Below are 15,428 nucleotides of genomic sequence, written 5' to 3' on the forward strand. Positions count from 1 at the left end.
ATCAAATTCCTTTAACTGTAATAAATCATTGGCCTACTATACCAATATGGTAATACTGTATGTTGTTTTCTACCTCAGAGCCACTGTAGTATCAGACCTTCAGCAGGCAATACAGAAGTTATTACAAGTGTCATAAAAGGGTAGGCATTTATTGTCTAAATCAGTGTACTGTTAATATTTTACGTTTCTGTTTAATAAATTATAATGACATACGCATCATGAATTAATTTATTTGCTTTAATAGATTAAAACTTCGATGCGTGCTTAACTGAAATCTCTCATCTATGGAAAGAGTTTCTTCAGGCATTTTTTTCTGTTTAAATACAATGTACTGTAACATTACAATGTGCGTTTAAATGTCTAATGTCAGTTAGTCGGACCTCAGCTGGGGGGCAACTATTGTTTTTTTTTTCAGTACCGTTCTTTTGTTGATGAGCATTGTGATGTTTACAAGTGATTGCAAAAACAACAAAAATAGCTCCTGGTCCTTATTTAAGGGAACCACGTGACGAAGAAATGACAGCGGATCCCAAACCTGAGTACTGTACAGTACATCACTTGCGGTGTAGTAGACAGAAGCTACAGTGTCTGTTGCAACATAAGCATCCTTTTCGGAGAGGATTCGCCTGTTGATGAAGACGCCAGCCCAGGTACGTGGAGCGGCTGTACTGTTGTGTAACCTTGAAGAGAAGAAGAAATGCGGCCGATCTCTTTTGGAGCAGGAATGAATAATGCGCAGGATGGAAGCAGCTCGCTCTTCAGCGACTAGACACAGCCCTAACCTCTGCTTGGCTCAGACACTCCCCCGACTCGGATGCGAATGTCTCCTGGAGCTGCTTCGCTAAATTGCAGGTGTGTGCACGCGTAGTTTGTTCATTTATTCGTTTTTTACTCTTTAAATAAATATTTTTGGTTATATTTTTTATATTCCATTTTGAAAGAAGGAGACTAACGACTACACTTGTGCTTCACATGAATATCGCAGGTGAAAAAAGCTAGTTGATTCCAGCTATCGTTGGGGTGCCTTGTAGTGGTGTGTTGTGCTGTGATATTGTTCCACACATTTACGCCCTTCTGCAGGTATGTATAAAATTAACATCCCATTGTAAGGTACTCAGTGACCCTGTAAGAAAACCAATGACAAAACGTCAACACTAGAGGTGCTTTTAGAGTTGTACGATACAGTATGTTGTAAAACTATCACAGGTTGTATGGAGACGAGTGCTGTTAATACTCGTAGTGTGAAGCACGTTAGAAAATGTAAATTTGTATATATTATATAAAATATTATACATATTTAAATGTATATTTTATAAATATATTTATAAAGAGTCGGAAAATATCATTTTAAAATATATTTTGTTTTTGTTACCATCACTCTTTGAACTTTTATAGTACATATCTGAACTTATCTGAAGACGCTGGTAATTACAGAAAATATGTCTAAGTAAACGTTTTACACAACACCGATTGATTTCAGAACAACAAAGTCAACAAAGGTTAAAAAACGGGGGTTAAAAATAAAATACTAAATAATCTGTAATGTCAAAGGAAAAATGATGGCGTTAATTCGGTAAAAAACTGCAGAAGGGCTCTTAAGGACTATGTCAATCTTAATTTAACTGGTTTTTATAATGATTTTGTCACCATGGAAACTGATTCTACGTGGACTTCAGGATAAATTCATTTAGAAAGCTGCATAGTTTGCAGGCTGTAGTTCCTTTATTCTGATTGGGTTCTCATTGCAGTTCAAATACAACAATATTGTAATCAAGAGCAAACGTTTTCAGGAAGGAAAATTTAATGTTAAAGCCTTAATACTGTGTACAATAACTTGATGTGTTGTGCTGATGTGCAGTGTCTTTTATAGAGTGGTTTGAACTGTTGATTTATGACTTGCTGTTGTCATTACTGTTTGACACTTCTTTTCTTTATTTGGATTGTCTTTCACATGTTACTGGTTGTGGTGTGTGGGTTTGTCACATGATTATGAGGTTTAAAGAAAAACAATAAATCTGAGCAAACCTCATTCAATAATTTAGTGTGTTTAGTGTTAATATTGTAACCCTGTGTATAATGATCTACAATGGCTAACAAATGCATTCACCCCCTTGGACTTTGTCACATTTTATTGTGTTACAATATGGAATCATGGTGGATTTAATTGGGACTTTGTGCATTTGATCAACACGAAACACTATCATGTCAAAGTAAAGACAGAATTCTACAGAAATACAAATGCTCACACCTGAAGAAGGCTCCACGGCCCAAACGTTGTGTTTTCTTTCTTCTTTTTTTCAGCATGGAATAAACCTACAGGTATTACTTGTTCCAGTATATATTATTGTGTATACATATACATAGAAAGATCTAAATATATATCTTATTGCACCTTAAGAAACATCAATACATATCGAGCATTTATCATAATAGGTTCTGTTCATCAACCGTAGTTTTCGTATTGTCATTCTGATAAACCTACGCGAGGCCAAGCTGTAGACTTTTGTTTTGATTTGTGTCAATCTATGGCAAAAAATCCCAATTTAATTTCCATATTTTATTTTCACAATAAAAAGTGAAAAGTGAAATTGAAAACCACCAATGGGGGGTGAATACTTTTGATAGCCACTGTATGTATTAAAAGGTTGAACTCTAGTGTGTGTGTTTTAGTGAAGGTTGAATTCCTTTGTACAAAATTTTACCATTTAAATGATTAAAAATAATTTGTTTCAGACTAAAGGCCTCTTTTAACCCTGTAGAAAAAATGTAAACAGTGCAGTACATGTATTCATTGTGCAGGATGTTGTCATAATGGCAAAACATAAGATTTTTCTGGTAACTATTTTCTGTATTGTCAAAAGTGGTCATAAAAGATGCACTTGTTATCAAGCAAAAATAGTATATTTTTGTACTTGAAAAGTTGACTTTCTCGATAAGTTGACTGGCATTCTGTATAAAATACATTATTTATGCAGAGACTGTAGTTTGGCAGCTAAGAGACACATCTACTGTAAAATAAGCAAGAAAGGCAGAACATTTATGAGCCAAGGCAAATCAAATAAAATGTACTGTTGTTAATTGGTTGCTATAGGAACTCTTGTATTCAGGAACATATGAGCTTTTTTTTAAACAGCTCAGTAAAGGCACATCTCATTTCAACTTGTTGGTTTTGCTGAAGTTCAGGTGTCGCTGTTACAGGAGAAGGTGAAATTGGACTGATTCAAAATAAAAATGTAATTTAGCTCGTCCTGCCTTTTTATTCCATGCACTTGGTAATACATGTGCTAAATATGAATCATTCCCTCGGCAGGCATATAGAAAAGTTCCTCCAACATCCACCCTGGGTCAGCATCAAAGCTTTGTTGGAAATACTTGATGCTTGATCTTGCAGGTGGTGATTTCTTGTATAATTTTATGCCTTGAGAACTGTGACAACAAGAGTTCGGTTATGTTATGTTTTATTTCTGGGGAAAAAAATATTAAATTATGCAAAAAAGTCTCTGAAATCTGACATAGCAAAGCTTTACCCCCTACTCCCCCTAGTTAAATATGTCATGCAACAGATTTTTACTGGAGAAGAGCTTTTTCTTATACCTCTGTTCCAGATCTCACATGTGCTTTGCCGGTTACTGTTGAACATTTGTTTGAAACAGTACAGTACGTGTTTCCCTGATATCAAGAGCACACAACTCCAGCCCTAGAGGACTACAATCCAGCAGGGTGATGTGTGGGTCTCTTACTTTTATCTCCATGAATTCGGGAACTAGGTAAACATGTTAAGCCAATAATCAGATTACAGAGGTAGTTAGGAGTTTGAGTCAAATGAAAACCTACAGACACTTCAGGACTGGATTTGTGTCTCCCTGACCTAACCTGTTTTTAGTTACACTTTTAGCTGAGCCACTGTGACATTTGTACATGTGACTATGTATCACTAACTGGAGCTTATCTTCTCTTCTTGTCTTCTTGTAGCTCATCTTTGTTTTTTGCTTTGACGATTACTTCATTTTCATGTTAGAAACTCCAGAAAAGTTAATAGAATCTTAAAATCTACCACATTTCACTCCTTTATCCTTAATTTTTTTTCCTGGCCTCTTTGTGCATTTTTTGCACTTCTGTTGTCATAAAATGCCTTTATAAATTGCTCTAAGAATGCTCTTTCCACCAGGAAATTGGTACTACATTATGTAAAAATAAAAAAAACAGTCATCTGAATGTTTGCAAGGCAAGGGAGTGAACCAGTTCCTGGGGATGACCACCTGCTTTTGTCTGTGGGTGTTTGCATGTTCTAGAAAAATACAAGGATCAGTTTTTTTGCTTGTATCTTGTGTGAGAGAAGCCCACAATTCACAAGGAACACAGATGGAGTGGTTAATTAAGGCAGCATTTCAAAGGCATGTTGTTTCTCAAATGTAAAAAGGAACAGTCCTTTGTTCTTTTTGCGTTTACAGGCATACATAACATCAGAAAAACATGATTCTTTTTATATCCCAACATAAGTCTTTCTGTTTTCCCAGTGATGAGACAGAATACCAAGAAGTCATCAAAGTTTACAGCTTTTTGTGAATCTGTCACAGCAGTAGCACACCAATACACTATTTTTGTTTTTAACTCTAAACTTCAAATATGACAAACATAATAAAAAAGAGACCATTCTGTCTGTTTGAATTCTAATTTATTTTTGTTGTTTCAGAGAGCTGGTTTTCAAGCTGAATTTGAAATTGAAGTTGAAATTGATGATGTTTTATAGGCCTGTACCTATTCCATAAATGCACAAAACTGATCCAGAATGCCATGAATGATCCTGAGTTTTCTTGTGAAATGTTACATTTTACATATACTGTACATGAACTAAATGTATAGGAAATCACAGTGAATTACCTCAGCGTCTTCTAGCACCGCATCCAACCAGGGAAACATTATTGAAAACCAGTCCAGTAAAGTTTGTTATATATGAGAAGTGTCACTGCTTGAGAGCCCTTTGGTTGTGCATGTGTAGTTTTTCTTCTTTTGAAACAGATTTGTGCTGAAGAGCTTGCAGGAGCAGAAGTCAGGCGGTCAGCATTGTAGCAGTGTTCACTGTGAAGCAGGAAGGAGAGGGCCCTAATAGTGTGTGCTGGGGGCTGTGACGTGGGCAGTGTGTGGTAATCCGTAAGGCTTCATAAGGCTAAGAGTAGAATTGGCTCCTGGAGGCCTGTAGAGGTCCGTAATACCACTGTTTATTCCTCTGTGGCTTCTTTCTGTTTTTATCCATTTGCTTGCTTGTTTGTTTTAGTTTGTCTCTCTCCCCAACTCTCTTTCCTTTTTTTTCAGAAAGGTAAGCCAGGAATAATGTCAGCATGTGCCCGGCAGAGTATAAAAAGAGCCTGTTCACTAGGCTTTGTGTGACAGGACCCCTTTGTGAGCTCGGCGATGGCACGGGGCAGGATAAATGAACACACGCCACTTCTGTAGTCATGGGCTGTGGCACCTCTGTTGCCACGGAGAGCCAGGGGAAGAAATCCGAGAAAGGTGAGAGATTGCTTTTTTTTCCCTCTCCCTTTCGATATTGAAAGGCCAAGATCACAAAATGAGGCTTCTGCAGAAATTCATTCTGAATGAAATACAGAATATGGGTTGCCTCAGAATGTATCAGTAGAACAACATTTTCAATTTAAAAATGTGTGTCAATAAAATATTGATACTACATAAGACTGCCTGCCAGAGATGTTTAACTTTACCGAATTTCTGAAGGTCTGTATTATGTGGCAAGAAAGTAATAGAAAATGGGCTGACGGTTTCAGTATATAAAGTCAGAATATTCATTGGTCCAACAAAATATAAAGAGCTGATAAAATATTGTGTAAAATAATGTAAAATCAGCTTCACCTTTTTGTAAGGAAGCCACAAGCATATTTGCAAAACACTCAGATTCACGCTTCTTCCTTCCCAGAGCTCCAATTTGTGTATTTAGCTCCTCCTTGGTTCTCTTCGTTGTCTCAGAAGTAGTTTTCACTCCTCAGTTTCCCTCCGTATTCCTGTGTGTCCTATTAATTTTTCCTTTTCTTAATCCCCCAGAGCTGCCTTACAAATTCTTTTATTCAATTACTGCTCACGCAGAGGAGTCTACCAAGACTCCCTCCCCAGCTCTAGGTAAGATCCCCTCCCTCCAGTTGTTCTCCATTGGTCACTGCTTGGAATTACATGGTACAGTAAGGGGTTCTCCATGTCTTATGTAGAACATTTATCAATATTGTAGATTTACACAGCATACTTGTGCTCTCGGTGAACTCTGTATCTCTGTAGCCAGCAGCTATATCACGTTGCAACTTGCAACTGGCAGCCCACTGAAGCTCAGCAGGTGTGAGCCTGGTCAGTACCTGGATGGGAGACCAACTGGGGAAAAACTAAGGTTGCTGCTGGAAGAGGTATTAGAGAGGCCAGCAGGGGGCGCTCACCCTGCGGTCCAAGTGGGTCCTAATGCCCCACTATAGTGACGTTGTCCTTCGGATGAGATGTAAAACCGAGGTCCTGACTCTCTGTGGTCATTAAAAATCCCAGGGCGTTTCTTGAAAAGAGTAGGGATGTAATCCCAGCGTCCTGACCAAATTTCCCATTGGCCCTTACCAATCATGGCCTCCTAATTAATCCCCATTTTTGAATTGACTTCGTCACTCTGCTCTTCTCCCCACTGATAGCTGGTGTGTGGTGGGACGCTCACCCTGCAGTCTGTGTAAGTCCTAATACCCCAGTATAGTGATGGGGCACTGTAGTGTAAAAAGGTGCCATCCCATTCAGATGAGATGTAAAACCGTGGTCATTAAAAATCCCAGGTCATTTCTGGGATTCAGGGTATTAATCCCAGTGTCCTGGCCAGATTTCCCCCTGGACTCCTAATAATCCCCTTCTATGAACTGGCATCTTTACTCAGTTCTCCTCCCCACTAACAACTGATGCGTGGTAAGTGTACTGGCGCACTTTGGGGCTGCACATTGGTGTTAATGGAGGAAAGTCCCCCTTACCTGTAAAGTGCTTTGAGTGGAGTGTCCAGCAAAGCGTTATATAAGTGTAAGGATTATTATTACCTCCATGTGCCCAGAGCTCCAGGCCTATCTCAGTGGTCTGTGTATCATTGTGTATCACCCTGGTGCAACTGTATAGCTCTGCCTCCTCCTGCTCCAGGAAACCTGTAGATGCAGGTATTGACACGATCCAGGGGATTTCCTCATGCTGCAGCAGGCTATCGCCATAGGGTGCAGCTTGATTATATTACTGGGACCATCTAGGGCAATGTATTGTAGCTGAGATAAAGTACAGTACTGTATGTGTCCATCACATATCCCTACCCTTATGAAACTGTACCATGGTAAATTAGTACTCCTTGTCATTTTCCCCACTCTGTTCCCTGGAATATGCTACGCTTTACTTTGCTATGCCACGGCTTCACCATACGTCTCTGTGCTTTACCTTGCTGGTACCATGATTTCATACTACACTCTATGTGGATTTCCCTGTTGCTTATACCACAGGAAATTTTCATGAGGATTTTGTATCTTCCTGCATAGCGCTAGTTAAACACCTTGTCAGTTTTCATGTGCTTCCGAATGTATTAACGTTGCACGCAATACTTTTCACCCCACTGTACCGCTTAACAGTTTGCCCACTGATCTCAGAGCCTGTCTGGAAAACACAAGGCAGTTAATGTTAACCTTAACCTTAACCTTGTCTGGAATAGAAACTATGACCTAGGAACTACAATGCATTGTTAATCACCATGTTACCCAATTGCATGCGTGAAAACAGTTATAACAATATAAAAAGCTTGCAGATCTAGATCTGTGTATTGACACAATGAAGTTTAATTAAAGCTCAGTAGTAGAAGCCTTGGGACATCATCTATTCCATCTACTGTATATCCCTGTTTACTGATGGTCCTCTGTGAGTTTGCTGTATGTTAAACACTTTCAGAATGTCTTTGGTGAATAGGTACATTACAGTAAATGCGTCCCAAACTATTTTATCTTTTCAGGACGTTAGCACCTGTCTTCCATTACTAAACATACTGTATACTGTATGGTAGTTAAGCAAATCAGATGAAGACAGCTAGTTATTTTTACTTATGATTAGCAGAGTATCGGGTGCAAAATACATTTTAGTTATCCAGTTTCTTATTTGCTCAGTTCACTAAAATGATATTATTTATTTATTTTGGAAAGGTTTAACAAGAGGAGAGCTTTATTTGAACACTATTACTTTGCTAACTTTACAAGACAAGGGAAGCTACAGTTTTTCAAGCACATGCAAGGAGGAACCCTAAATTAGGCGAGGAAATAATACCATATAAAAGTTGAATTGTTCTGCATTCTTCCCACAGTCCAGAGACATCCAGGTTGATCAATTGGCTTCTAGGAAAATTGGCCCTGGTGTGAGTGTGAGTGTGAGTGTGAGTGTGAGTGTGAGTGTGTCTGCCCTGCGATGGACTGGCGTCCGATCCAAGGTGTATCCTGCCTCGCGCTCATTGCTTGCCAGCATAGGCTCGGTCTCCCCCTGCGACTCTGTTCTGGATAATGCGGTTAGAAAATGGGTGGATGGATGAAGTTTGAATACAGATTTGGAATTAACACGGTACATATCTATCTCGCGTGCGCTGTCATTAAGTTTATTGTGGTAGTAGAATCACATCATTGCATGTTCCATTCAATTTTTTCTGGTCAGTCGGATCAGTGAAGTTCTCAAGCTGCTGCATGGTTTTGAAACAAGAGGGTGCTAAGCCAAAACTGAGAGAAGATCTGCACATCTACCGGCCAGATGGCTTTACTGTGGATCCCGTTCCTGGTCGGCAGTATGCAGTGCAGCTGGAAGCAGTGCTCTGACCACGCGCTCTCTGCATGATCTGTGCGTTACAGTGATGAAGGCAGCAATCCTGATCCAGCGGTGGTACCGGCGCTACATGGCACGCCTCGAGATACGGCGGCGATACACTTGGAGCATCTTTCAGTCCATTGAGTACGCAGGGGAACAGGACCAGCTGCAGGTCAGTGAGGGGCAACAGCAGGGCCTGAGCCTCTGTGTGTCCTGGGGTAAAGGAACCATGGGCTTAGCCACTTAAAAGAGGAAGAGTTATGCTTCACTTTACAGAAGGGGAGGTACTGTAAGTGATTCAGCAACTGGATGTTTGTCCTATTTTCTCTGGGTGTTTTTTTAATGAATCCAGTTGGCTGGCACACCTAATTCAAATCCAAAATGTGTGTCACAAGCCCATTGCCTTTCTTCAGCCCTGGTGTGATCTCCTGCCACCTCCAGGAGTTGAAGCAGCTGCTCTTACGTATTGTATATGCTAAAATAAATTCTAATTTTGGTCACTGGTTTTATTCCTTTTGGCAGCTATCCAGTTTCTTCAGTTTCATGCTGGACAACGTCACCCAGCTTGGTGTGAATGGCCCAGGTGAGTGTACTCTGGCTCTCTGCAGCACGGCCAGTGAAAGTGTTAGGAACATGCAGTGGAACTGTCCTGGGTCTCTTCTCTGTGAGGGGCTCTCTCTTTGCAGTTCAATAGATGACATTCCATTGTCGAGCTCTTGAAGATCAATAGAGCACAGCAGGTCACTTTGGGTCGCTTGGCCCTCGAGGCTAGGTCTTCCATGTGGATATTATGCCAGTGTGATCCATTGAAATAAGTGCACATTGCAGAAAAAAAAGAGTAGTTTGACATTGAGGAGGCCTTGCCTGAATGTCAGTTGAGGGTAAACATTGTAGATCTTTCTAAAACTGCTGTAATTTTGGTGAAAAGTTTCATGGCTTTGTCTTGTTCCTGATCATAGCCACTAAATCTGGATTTTGCCAATTCAGATTTACAGACTTATTCAATTATTTTTGGTTTATTTTTGTTTAGCTCCAAGTTTGTTAGTACCTGATCATACTTTATTTTTTTAATTGCAATGATATTCCCCTAAAACCTAAAGCTATTTGGTACCAAGCTTTTAGATTTTTGTCGCATGTTGTGAAGCTGTCATTCCTGTCATTAAGTTTTGCTCCCATGGCCTAAGTGATGTATTAAATCTGTTAGGAAGTTATCAGGAAGAGAAATATAATTATTGTTTCATTGTAGTATGCAGTAAATGACCAATATTAGACAGAGCATTAGAATCATACTGTTTAGTAGAGAGTAATGAAAAGTGAATTGTTGGCTGTTTAGTACAGTATATGCCTCTTAAACAATACCATAATACAGTATGTCTTCTGATTAAGAGTTTTAGTGTCATAAGTGACAATGGTTGAACTGCATTCATGTTTTCTTTCATTAACTAAATGCACAGTAGCTTTTAGTAAAAATAAAAACAGGACTTCCCCTTTTCAGAAGATTGTTTCAGTTTTTAGCTCTAACAAAATGAAAAGATGGGCTTCATCCACATTTTTTCCGCCTCTCTTAAGCTGCTTTAAAAAAGAACATTACCTAAATAGAGAGGCGGTGTTGCTTAGCAACATGGCACGATACAAGTTTCATTGCTGGTAATGCAGAAGGCACCATTATACTGTTGCTGCAACTGCATTGTTATGTGCATAACTACTGTGTTATGCAATTATAACAGTTTGAAGACAATTATATTAATTGCCACTTCATTTGAACAATGGGTTTGAAAAATCCTTGCAAAAACTCAGGGATCATAGGTGCTAACCTGAACTGTCTGAATAAGTAATAATTAATTGCACCATTTTTTAAAACTTTGTTGATTTTGTTTTGGGGTATATTTTATCTTCAGTGGTTTTTCATTCTTTAATGATATTGCATACAGTAAGTGTGGTAAAATCCAAAATTAAAAAACTAGGATACTGACTAGATGTGACACTAGCCTGTGATATGTAGTGCCCTGAATGTTTCACCACTGTCTGTTGAAATGGCTGTGTTGTTCTGTATCCTGGCGTGGGAGGTTGGCAAGAGATTGTTCTATGCCTGTGTGCTTCTTGAGAAAGGAGGAGGGTGCTCGTGTGTATACTGCATCTCCACAGTGAGAGGGCTCTTCACAAGCTGATGCTGCAAATACAAGAGGCCCTACTGGCTGTTTACTATTTGTTGGTCGAAGTACAAACAAGAGGAAGAATGCACTCAAGTGTGGGCTTATCAGCTCTCATTGGCACAACTGGCGCAACCACTCTGAGGAACTGATCATATACTGTACAGCCAGCGCCAGTGTAGACACCGAAAGTAGCTCTGCAAATTACGACATGGGAATTAAATTTGATTTAAGCAACAGTCGCTTTTTTCTCTTAAATATGAAACATGTCCAGAGTTCCAGTCTGTTACTTGTGTGAACATTTGTGTTAGTTTTCCACCTGATAAGACTCATAAGTTCCCAAATAGGAATTTACTCCACTCGGTCCTAGAAATGCATGGTGATCAAAGAAAAAGAGCAACACACAAGCTCCACAGCTCTCTTCTCCCTCAGTGTCTCTCGGCTGGCACTCTAACACTTTCTGAGAACGTATTGCTCTGTCAAAGGCACAAGACTGCAATTTTGTTCCCTTAAAATAAAAAAAACATGTTGCCTAAGTGCAGGTTTGTCAAGAAACGAACACAGTACTCTGGTATCATTGCCCCTTACCTTCTTGATTTAGTGAAATAAAAACCTAGATTTAAACATGATCATCACGTCTTTTGGCTTCTCTTTCACAGATCTGATTTCCCACTTCCTGTGTTCAGCAGGCAGTGCGCTGACGGAGGAGGGGGTGCCAGTCCAGTTCGAGAAGATTGAAGTGCCAGACTCCTACTCCGGCCCTCGGCTGGCCTTCCCTCTCACTGTGGCTCATACCAACGCGCTCCTCAGTGCCTTCAAGAAGCAGCAGGTGCATGGCTGCAGCAGCACGTCCCCCTGCGCTGTGCTCACAGGGTGCAAAAATGACACCTGCAGTGCAGGAATGTGTGTGGGCCAGCCTGTTTCGCTGCCGTCCTTTCACAAAGCACCCATATAGTGTTCTTGGTTCATGACATGTGAGCAAATGAGCAAGATAGGTGAAATGGCCTGTTGCCATTTGCTATATATTTGAATTGTACAGCAGATGTTTGTTGGAGTGATGAAGCAGTATTTCGGGCTTGCATATCATCATTTTTAGACATGTACACATGGTTCTTTAGAACTGACTTACAGTAACTGTTTTAGAATAATGCAACACTGGAAATGTGAAAGTAGAAGGTTTATGTACAGTTGTTGTTGAGTTTTTTTCGTCAAAATCTGAAGTGAACATCATTTAGGTCAGTTAAAGCATTGCCCCTTGCAGTACATGCTATCAGCCATTTTCCTCCAAATGATGAAAATGTAGTGCTCTGCATTCGGTAGGAAGTCTAACTCCATCCAGGTCGCATTTTCCTTTCTTTTCAGACCCTTCATGCCCGATATGTTCTACAGTTGTTACATGAGACGAAGAAGTTCTTGAAGCAGATGCCAAACATCATTCACTTGTCGACCTACACCAAAGAGATCACAATCTGTGGTAGGCTGTCCCTGTGGGCTCAGTCGCTTCTTGTTGGAACCGACACCCAGGAAATTGGCATGCGATCTCCGTTTTTTTACCCAAAAAATCTGTCATTTGGCCAAGAATTAAAAAAATAGAAAATACAGCCATATCACCCTGCAACTCACAACTGGCAACCCACTGGAGCTAAGCAGGTGTGAGCCTGGTCAGTACCTGGATGGGAGACCTCCTGGGAAAAACTAAGGTTGCTGCTGGAAGAGGTGTTAGTGGGGCCAGCAGGGGGTGCTCACCCTGCAGTCCATGTGGGTCCTAATGCCCCAGTATAGTGACGGGGACACTATACTGTAAACAGGCGCCGTCCTTCGGATGAGACGTAAAACCGAGGTCCTGACTCTCTGTGGTCATTAAAAATCCCAGGGTGTTTCTCGAAAAGAGTAGGGGTGTAACCCCGGCGTCCTGGCCAAATTTCCCGTTGGCCCTTACCACTCATGGCCTCCTAATAATCCCCCTCTATGAATTGGCTACATTACTCTGCTCTCCTCCCCACTGATATCTGATGTGTGGTGAGCGTTCTGGCGCACTATGGCTGCCGTCGCATCATCCAGGTGGAGCTGCACATTGGTGGTGGTGGAGGGGAGTCCCCATTACCTGTAAAGCGCTTTGAGTGGAGTGTCCAGAAAAAGCGCTATATAAGTGTAAGCAATTATTATTATTATATTGAGTCTGCTAGGGTTTTGTTAGTCTTGTGTTTAAATGAAGAGCAGAATAAAATGTTTTTCCTGTACCACTCATTAAACAAATCCTTAAACTGGTTACAATAACAAATGTTCGGCTGAAAACATCCTCTCCTTAAAGGTCAGCATTATTAAACGTAATGAGGTGTTTAGTTAGAAGATCTCCATCTTTGATGAAGCTGCTGAGTGCAGGAGATCAGAATGTTTATTTGGAGTTTGTGTCAGACAGGTACTTGAAATGATTTTGTGAAAGTGTGATTGTTTTGAGAGCCTGGTTTATTAGCTGTCTTCAGCAGGCGTAAGATGCAGTGACAGTAACCATAGACAAGGAAAATTTAATGTATACAATACATAAAAATATTCTAATGCCCTGGACTGTTCCCCAAGTGGTTGAAAAAAAGGCTGAATTGTTGTGCCAGCAGAGTGCAGGGAATGTTGGCATCTGCAGATAATGCCGCCCTTTTCTCAGCTGTTGTTTTTGCTTTTAGTGCAGAACCAACAGATTGCTGAGGAGCCGCCACAAGGCCAGTGTCAGCCATGTTAAGTCACCAATGTTGGCAATGATGTCCAACACAAGACCTCGTCGTGCCATGTCCATTTTCTGGTCAATTTGGCCACTTTGTTGCTGCTGAGGGGAGGGTAGTTTTAAAGCTCCAGGGTCTATGGCTGTTCATTTTTCACTGTTCCAGTAACCTTGCTGGAGATTAACAGACAGAGAGCAGTGAGACCCACTGGAACAAAACACTAGAATCTGCCAGTTCTGAAGACTTGACTTTGCCTGAAAATAGGCTTTTTGAGACTCTACCAACAGCCGTCTCTGACAGAAGTCTCAAACACACCATTACTGTCATATTTCCAACTTTAGAAATAGATTTAATCTTACTGGAGACCTTATTTACAGTGTTTTATATTAACTTTACACTTGAGGTTATAGAATCACCCCTAATATGGAAACAATGTGTAATAATTTCATACTGTAAATTTCAGAATGCTTTTTGTTGTATTTTCTCCCCCTTAGGTGATTTACATGGCAAACTGGATGACTTATTGCTTATATTCTACAAGGTAAATATTTAATTGCTCCTTAAAGCTGGGCAGCTGGGTGGAGGTTGACTGACGTTCTTAATTACCATGGACAATTTGCCCGTTTCTAACAGTTTGTGTCTTCTGTCTTTTGCACTGTAGCCATCATTCAGGAAGTGCCATGTCAGGTTTTTTTTATGAACCCAAGGTTTCTTTGTCTCGATTAATGCACTATGTGGTAAAATAGAATTTTAGACATTTTGATCTTTTCAAAGATCAAAGATCAACATGATGGTCAATAGATTCAATAGACAAGGTTAAATAGATTTAATTGATAGGTACAGATGCATACAGAAGATGTATACACCTGTTCAATCTCCTGTTTTAGTGATAAAGGTGAAAGTGCTTGTAATCACAGATAACTTCATTACTGTTAGTACCTATAAGTATGCTAACTAAACCTGATTTAATGAACATTTTATATACATTGTTTTTCTTTCAATTTCTGTGTACAGAATGGTCTTCCTTCAGTTGAAAACCCATACATCTTCAATGGCGATTTTGTCGACAGAGGAAAGAAGTCGATGGAGATAATCATTATCTTATTCTCCTTCCTTCTGCTTTATCCTAATCACATGCACCTGAATCGGGGAAACCATGAGGACTACATAATGAACCTGAGGTAGAGCCCGTCCTGGTTTCCCGCTGGGTGAATGAAATGGTTTAGCAAGGGAGCGTCTCACACAGTGAAATAATCTCTGTGGAACAGAAGTTTAGCTTGACAGTAAAGCTTGCGTCACACTACATGACTCGACACGACTTCTAGTTGAGAGCATGTCAAATTTAACAACTGCAGTTGCTGAATCTCGCTGCCTTTTCTGTCCTAGAGAGTCAAATTATACGACTAAGAATCGCAGGGGCTGACTAATTACACGATGCCCTCACGACTTTTCATCACGGTTCCAAATCTCGTATTGCACCGCGAAAATACCGCGAGGTTGCCTCGTTTTGGCAGCCAATCAACGTGGAGCACGCCGGAATAAGAGGAGGAGCACCGCACGAAAGTAAACAAACAACAAACAAGAAAACAGCGAACAGACATCTGTGCTGGCTCCAAAGTTCGACGAGCCTCTCCTCCATTCTCACATTCCAAAACACTCGCTTTCCTTCTTTCCTTGCAGCCGCAAGGTATGCATTGGACTTCCGGTTGAGCGCTCAGTGGCT

General features: G+C 40.4%; 1 protein-coding gene across 6 annotated transcripts in view; it reads left to right on the top strand.

Annotated features, from left to right (window-relative positions):
• The first annotated feature begins 435 nt into the window (after positions 1-435).
• Positions 436-15,428, top strand: part of ppef1 (protein phosphatase, EF-hand calcium binding domain 1) — a 28,153-nt gene continuing 13,160 nt past the window's right edge. For 2 of the 6 annotated variants that reach the window (XM_088599830.1, XM_088599875.1), the window contains exons 1-9: positions 436-852; positions 5,314-5,511; positions 6,058-6,132; positions 8,886-9,013; positions 9,364-9,424; positions 11,651-11,820; positions 12,354-12,465; positions 14,200-14,246; positions 14,720-14,886. In XM_088599830.1, the coding sequence (XP_088455956.1) occupies positions 5,457-5,511; positions 6,058-6,132; positions 8,886-9,013; positions 9,364-9,424; positions 11,651-11,820; positions 12,354-12,465; positions 14,200-14,246; positions 14,720-14,886 (815 nt within the window). In that variant the 5' untranslated portion in view covers positions 436-852; positions 5,314-5,456. Of the gene's footprint in view, positions 853-916; positions 1,081-5,313; positions 5,512-6,057; positions 6,133-8,885; positions 9,014-9,363; positions 9,425-11,650; positions 11,821-12,353; positions 12,466-14,199; positions 14,247-14,719; positions 14,887-15,428 lie in introns of those variants that run through there. The other 4 variants (XM_088599846.1, XM_088599856.1, XM_088599840.1 and 1 more) reach the window with 4 other exon arrangements.

The sequence above is a fragment of the Lepisosteus platostomus genome, chromosome 2, assembly GCF_059453375.1.
Source record: "Lepisosteus platostomus isolate fLepPlt1 chromosome 2, fLepPlt1.hap1, whole genome shotgun sequence".
Classification (NCBI taxonomy): Eukaryota; Metazoa; Chordata; class Actinopteri; order Semionotiformes; family Lepisosteidae; genus Lepisosteus; species Lepisosteus platostomus.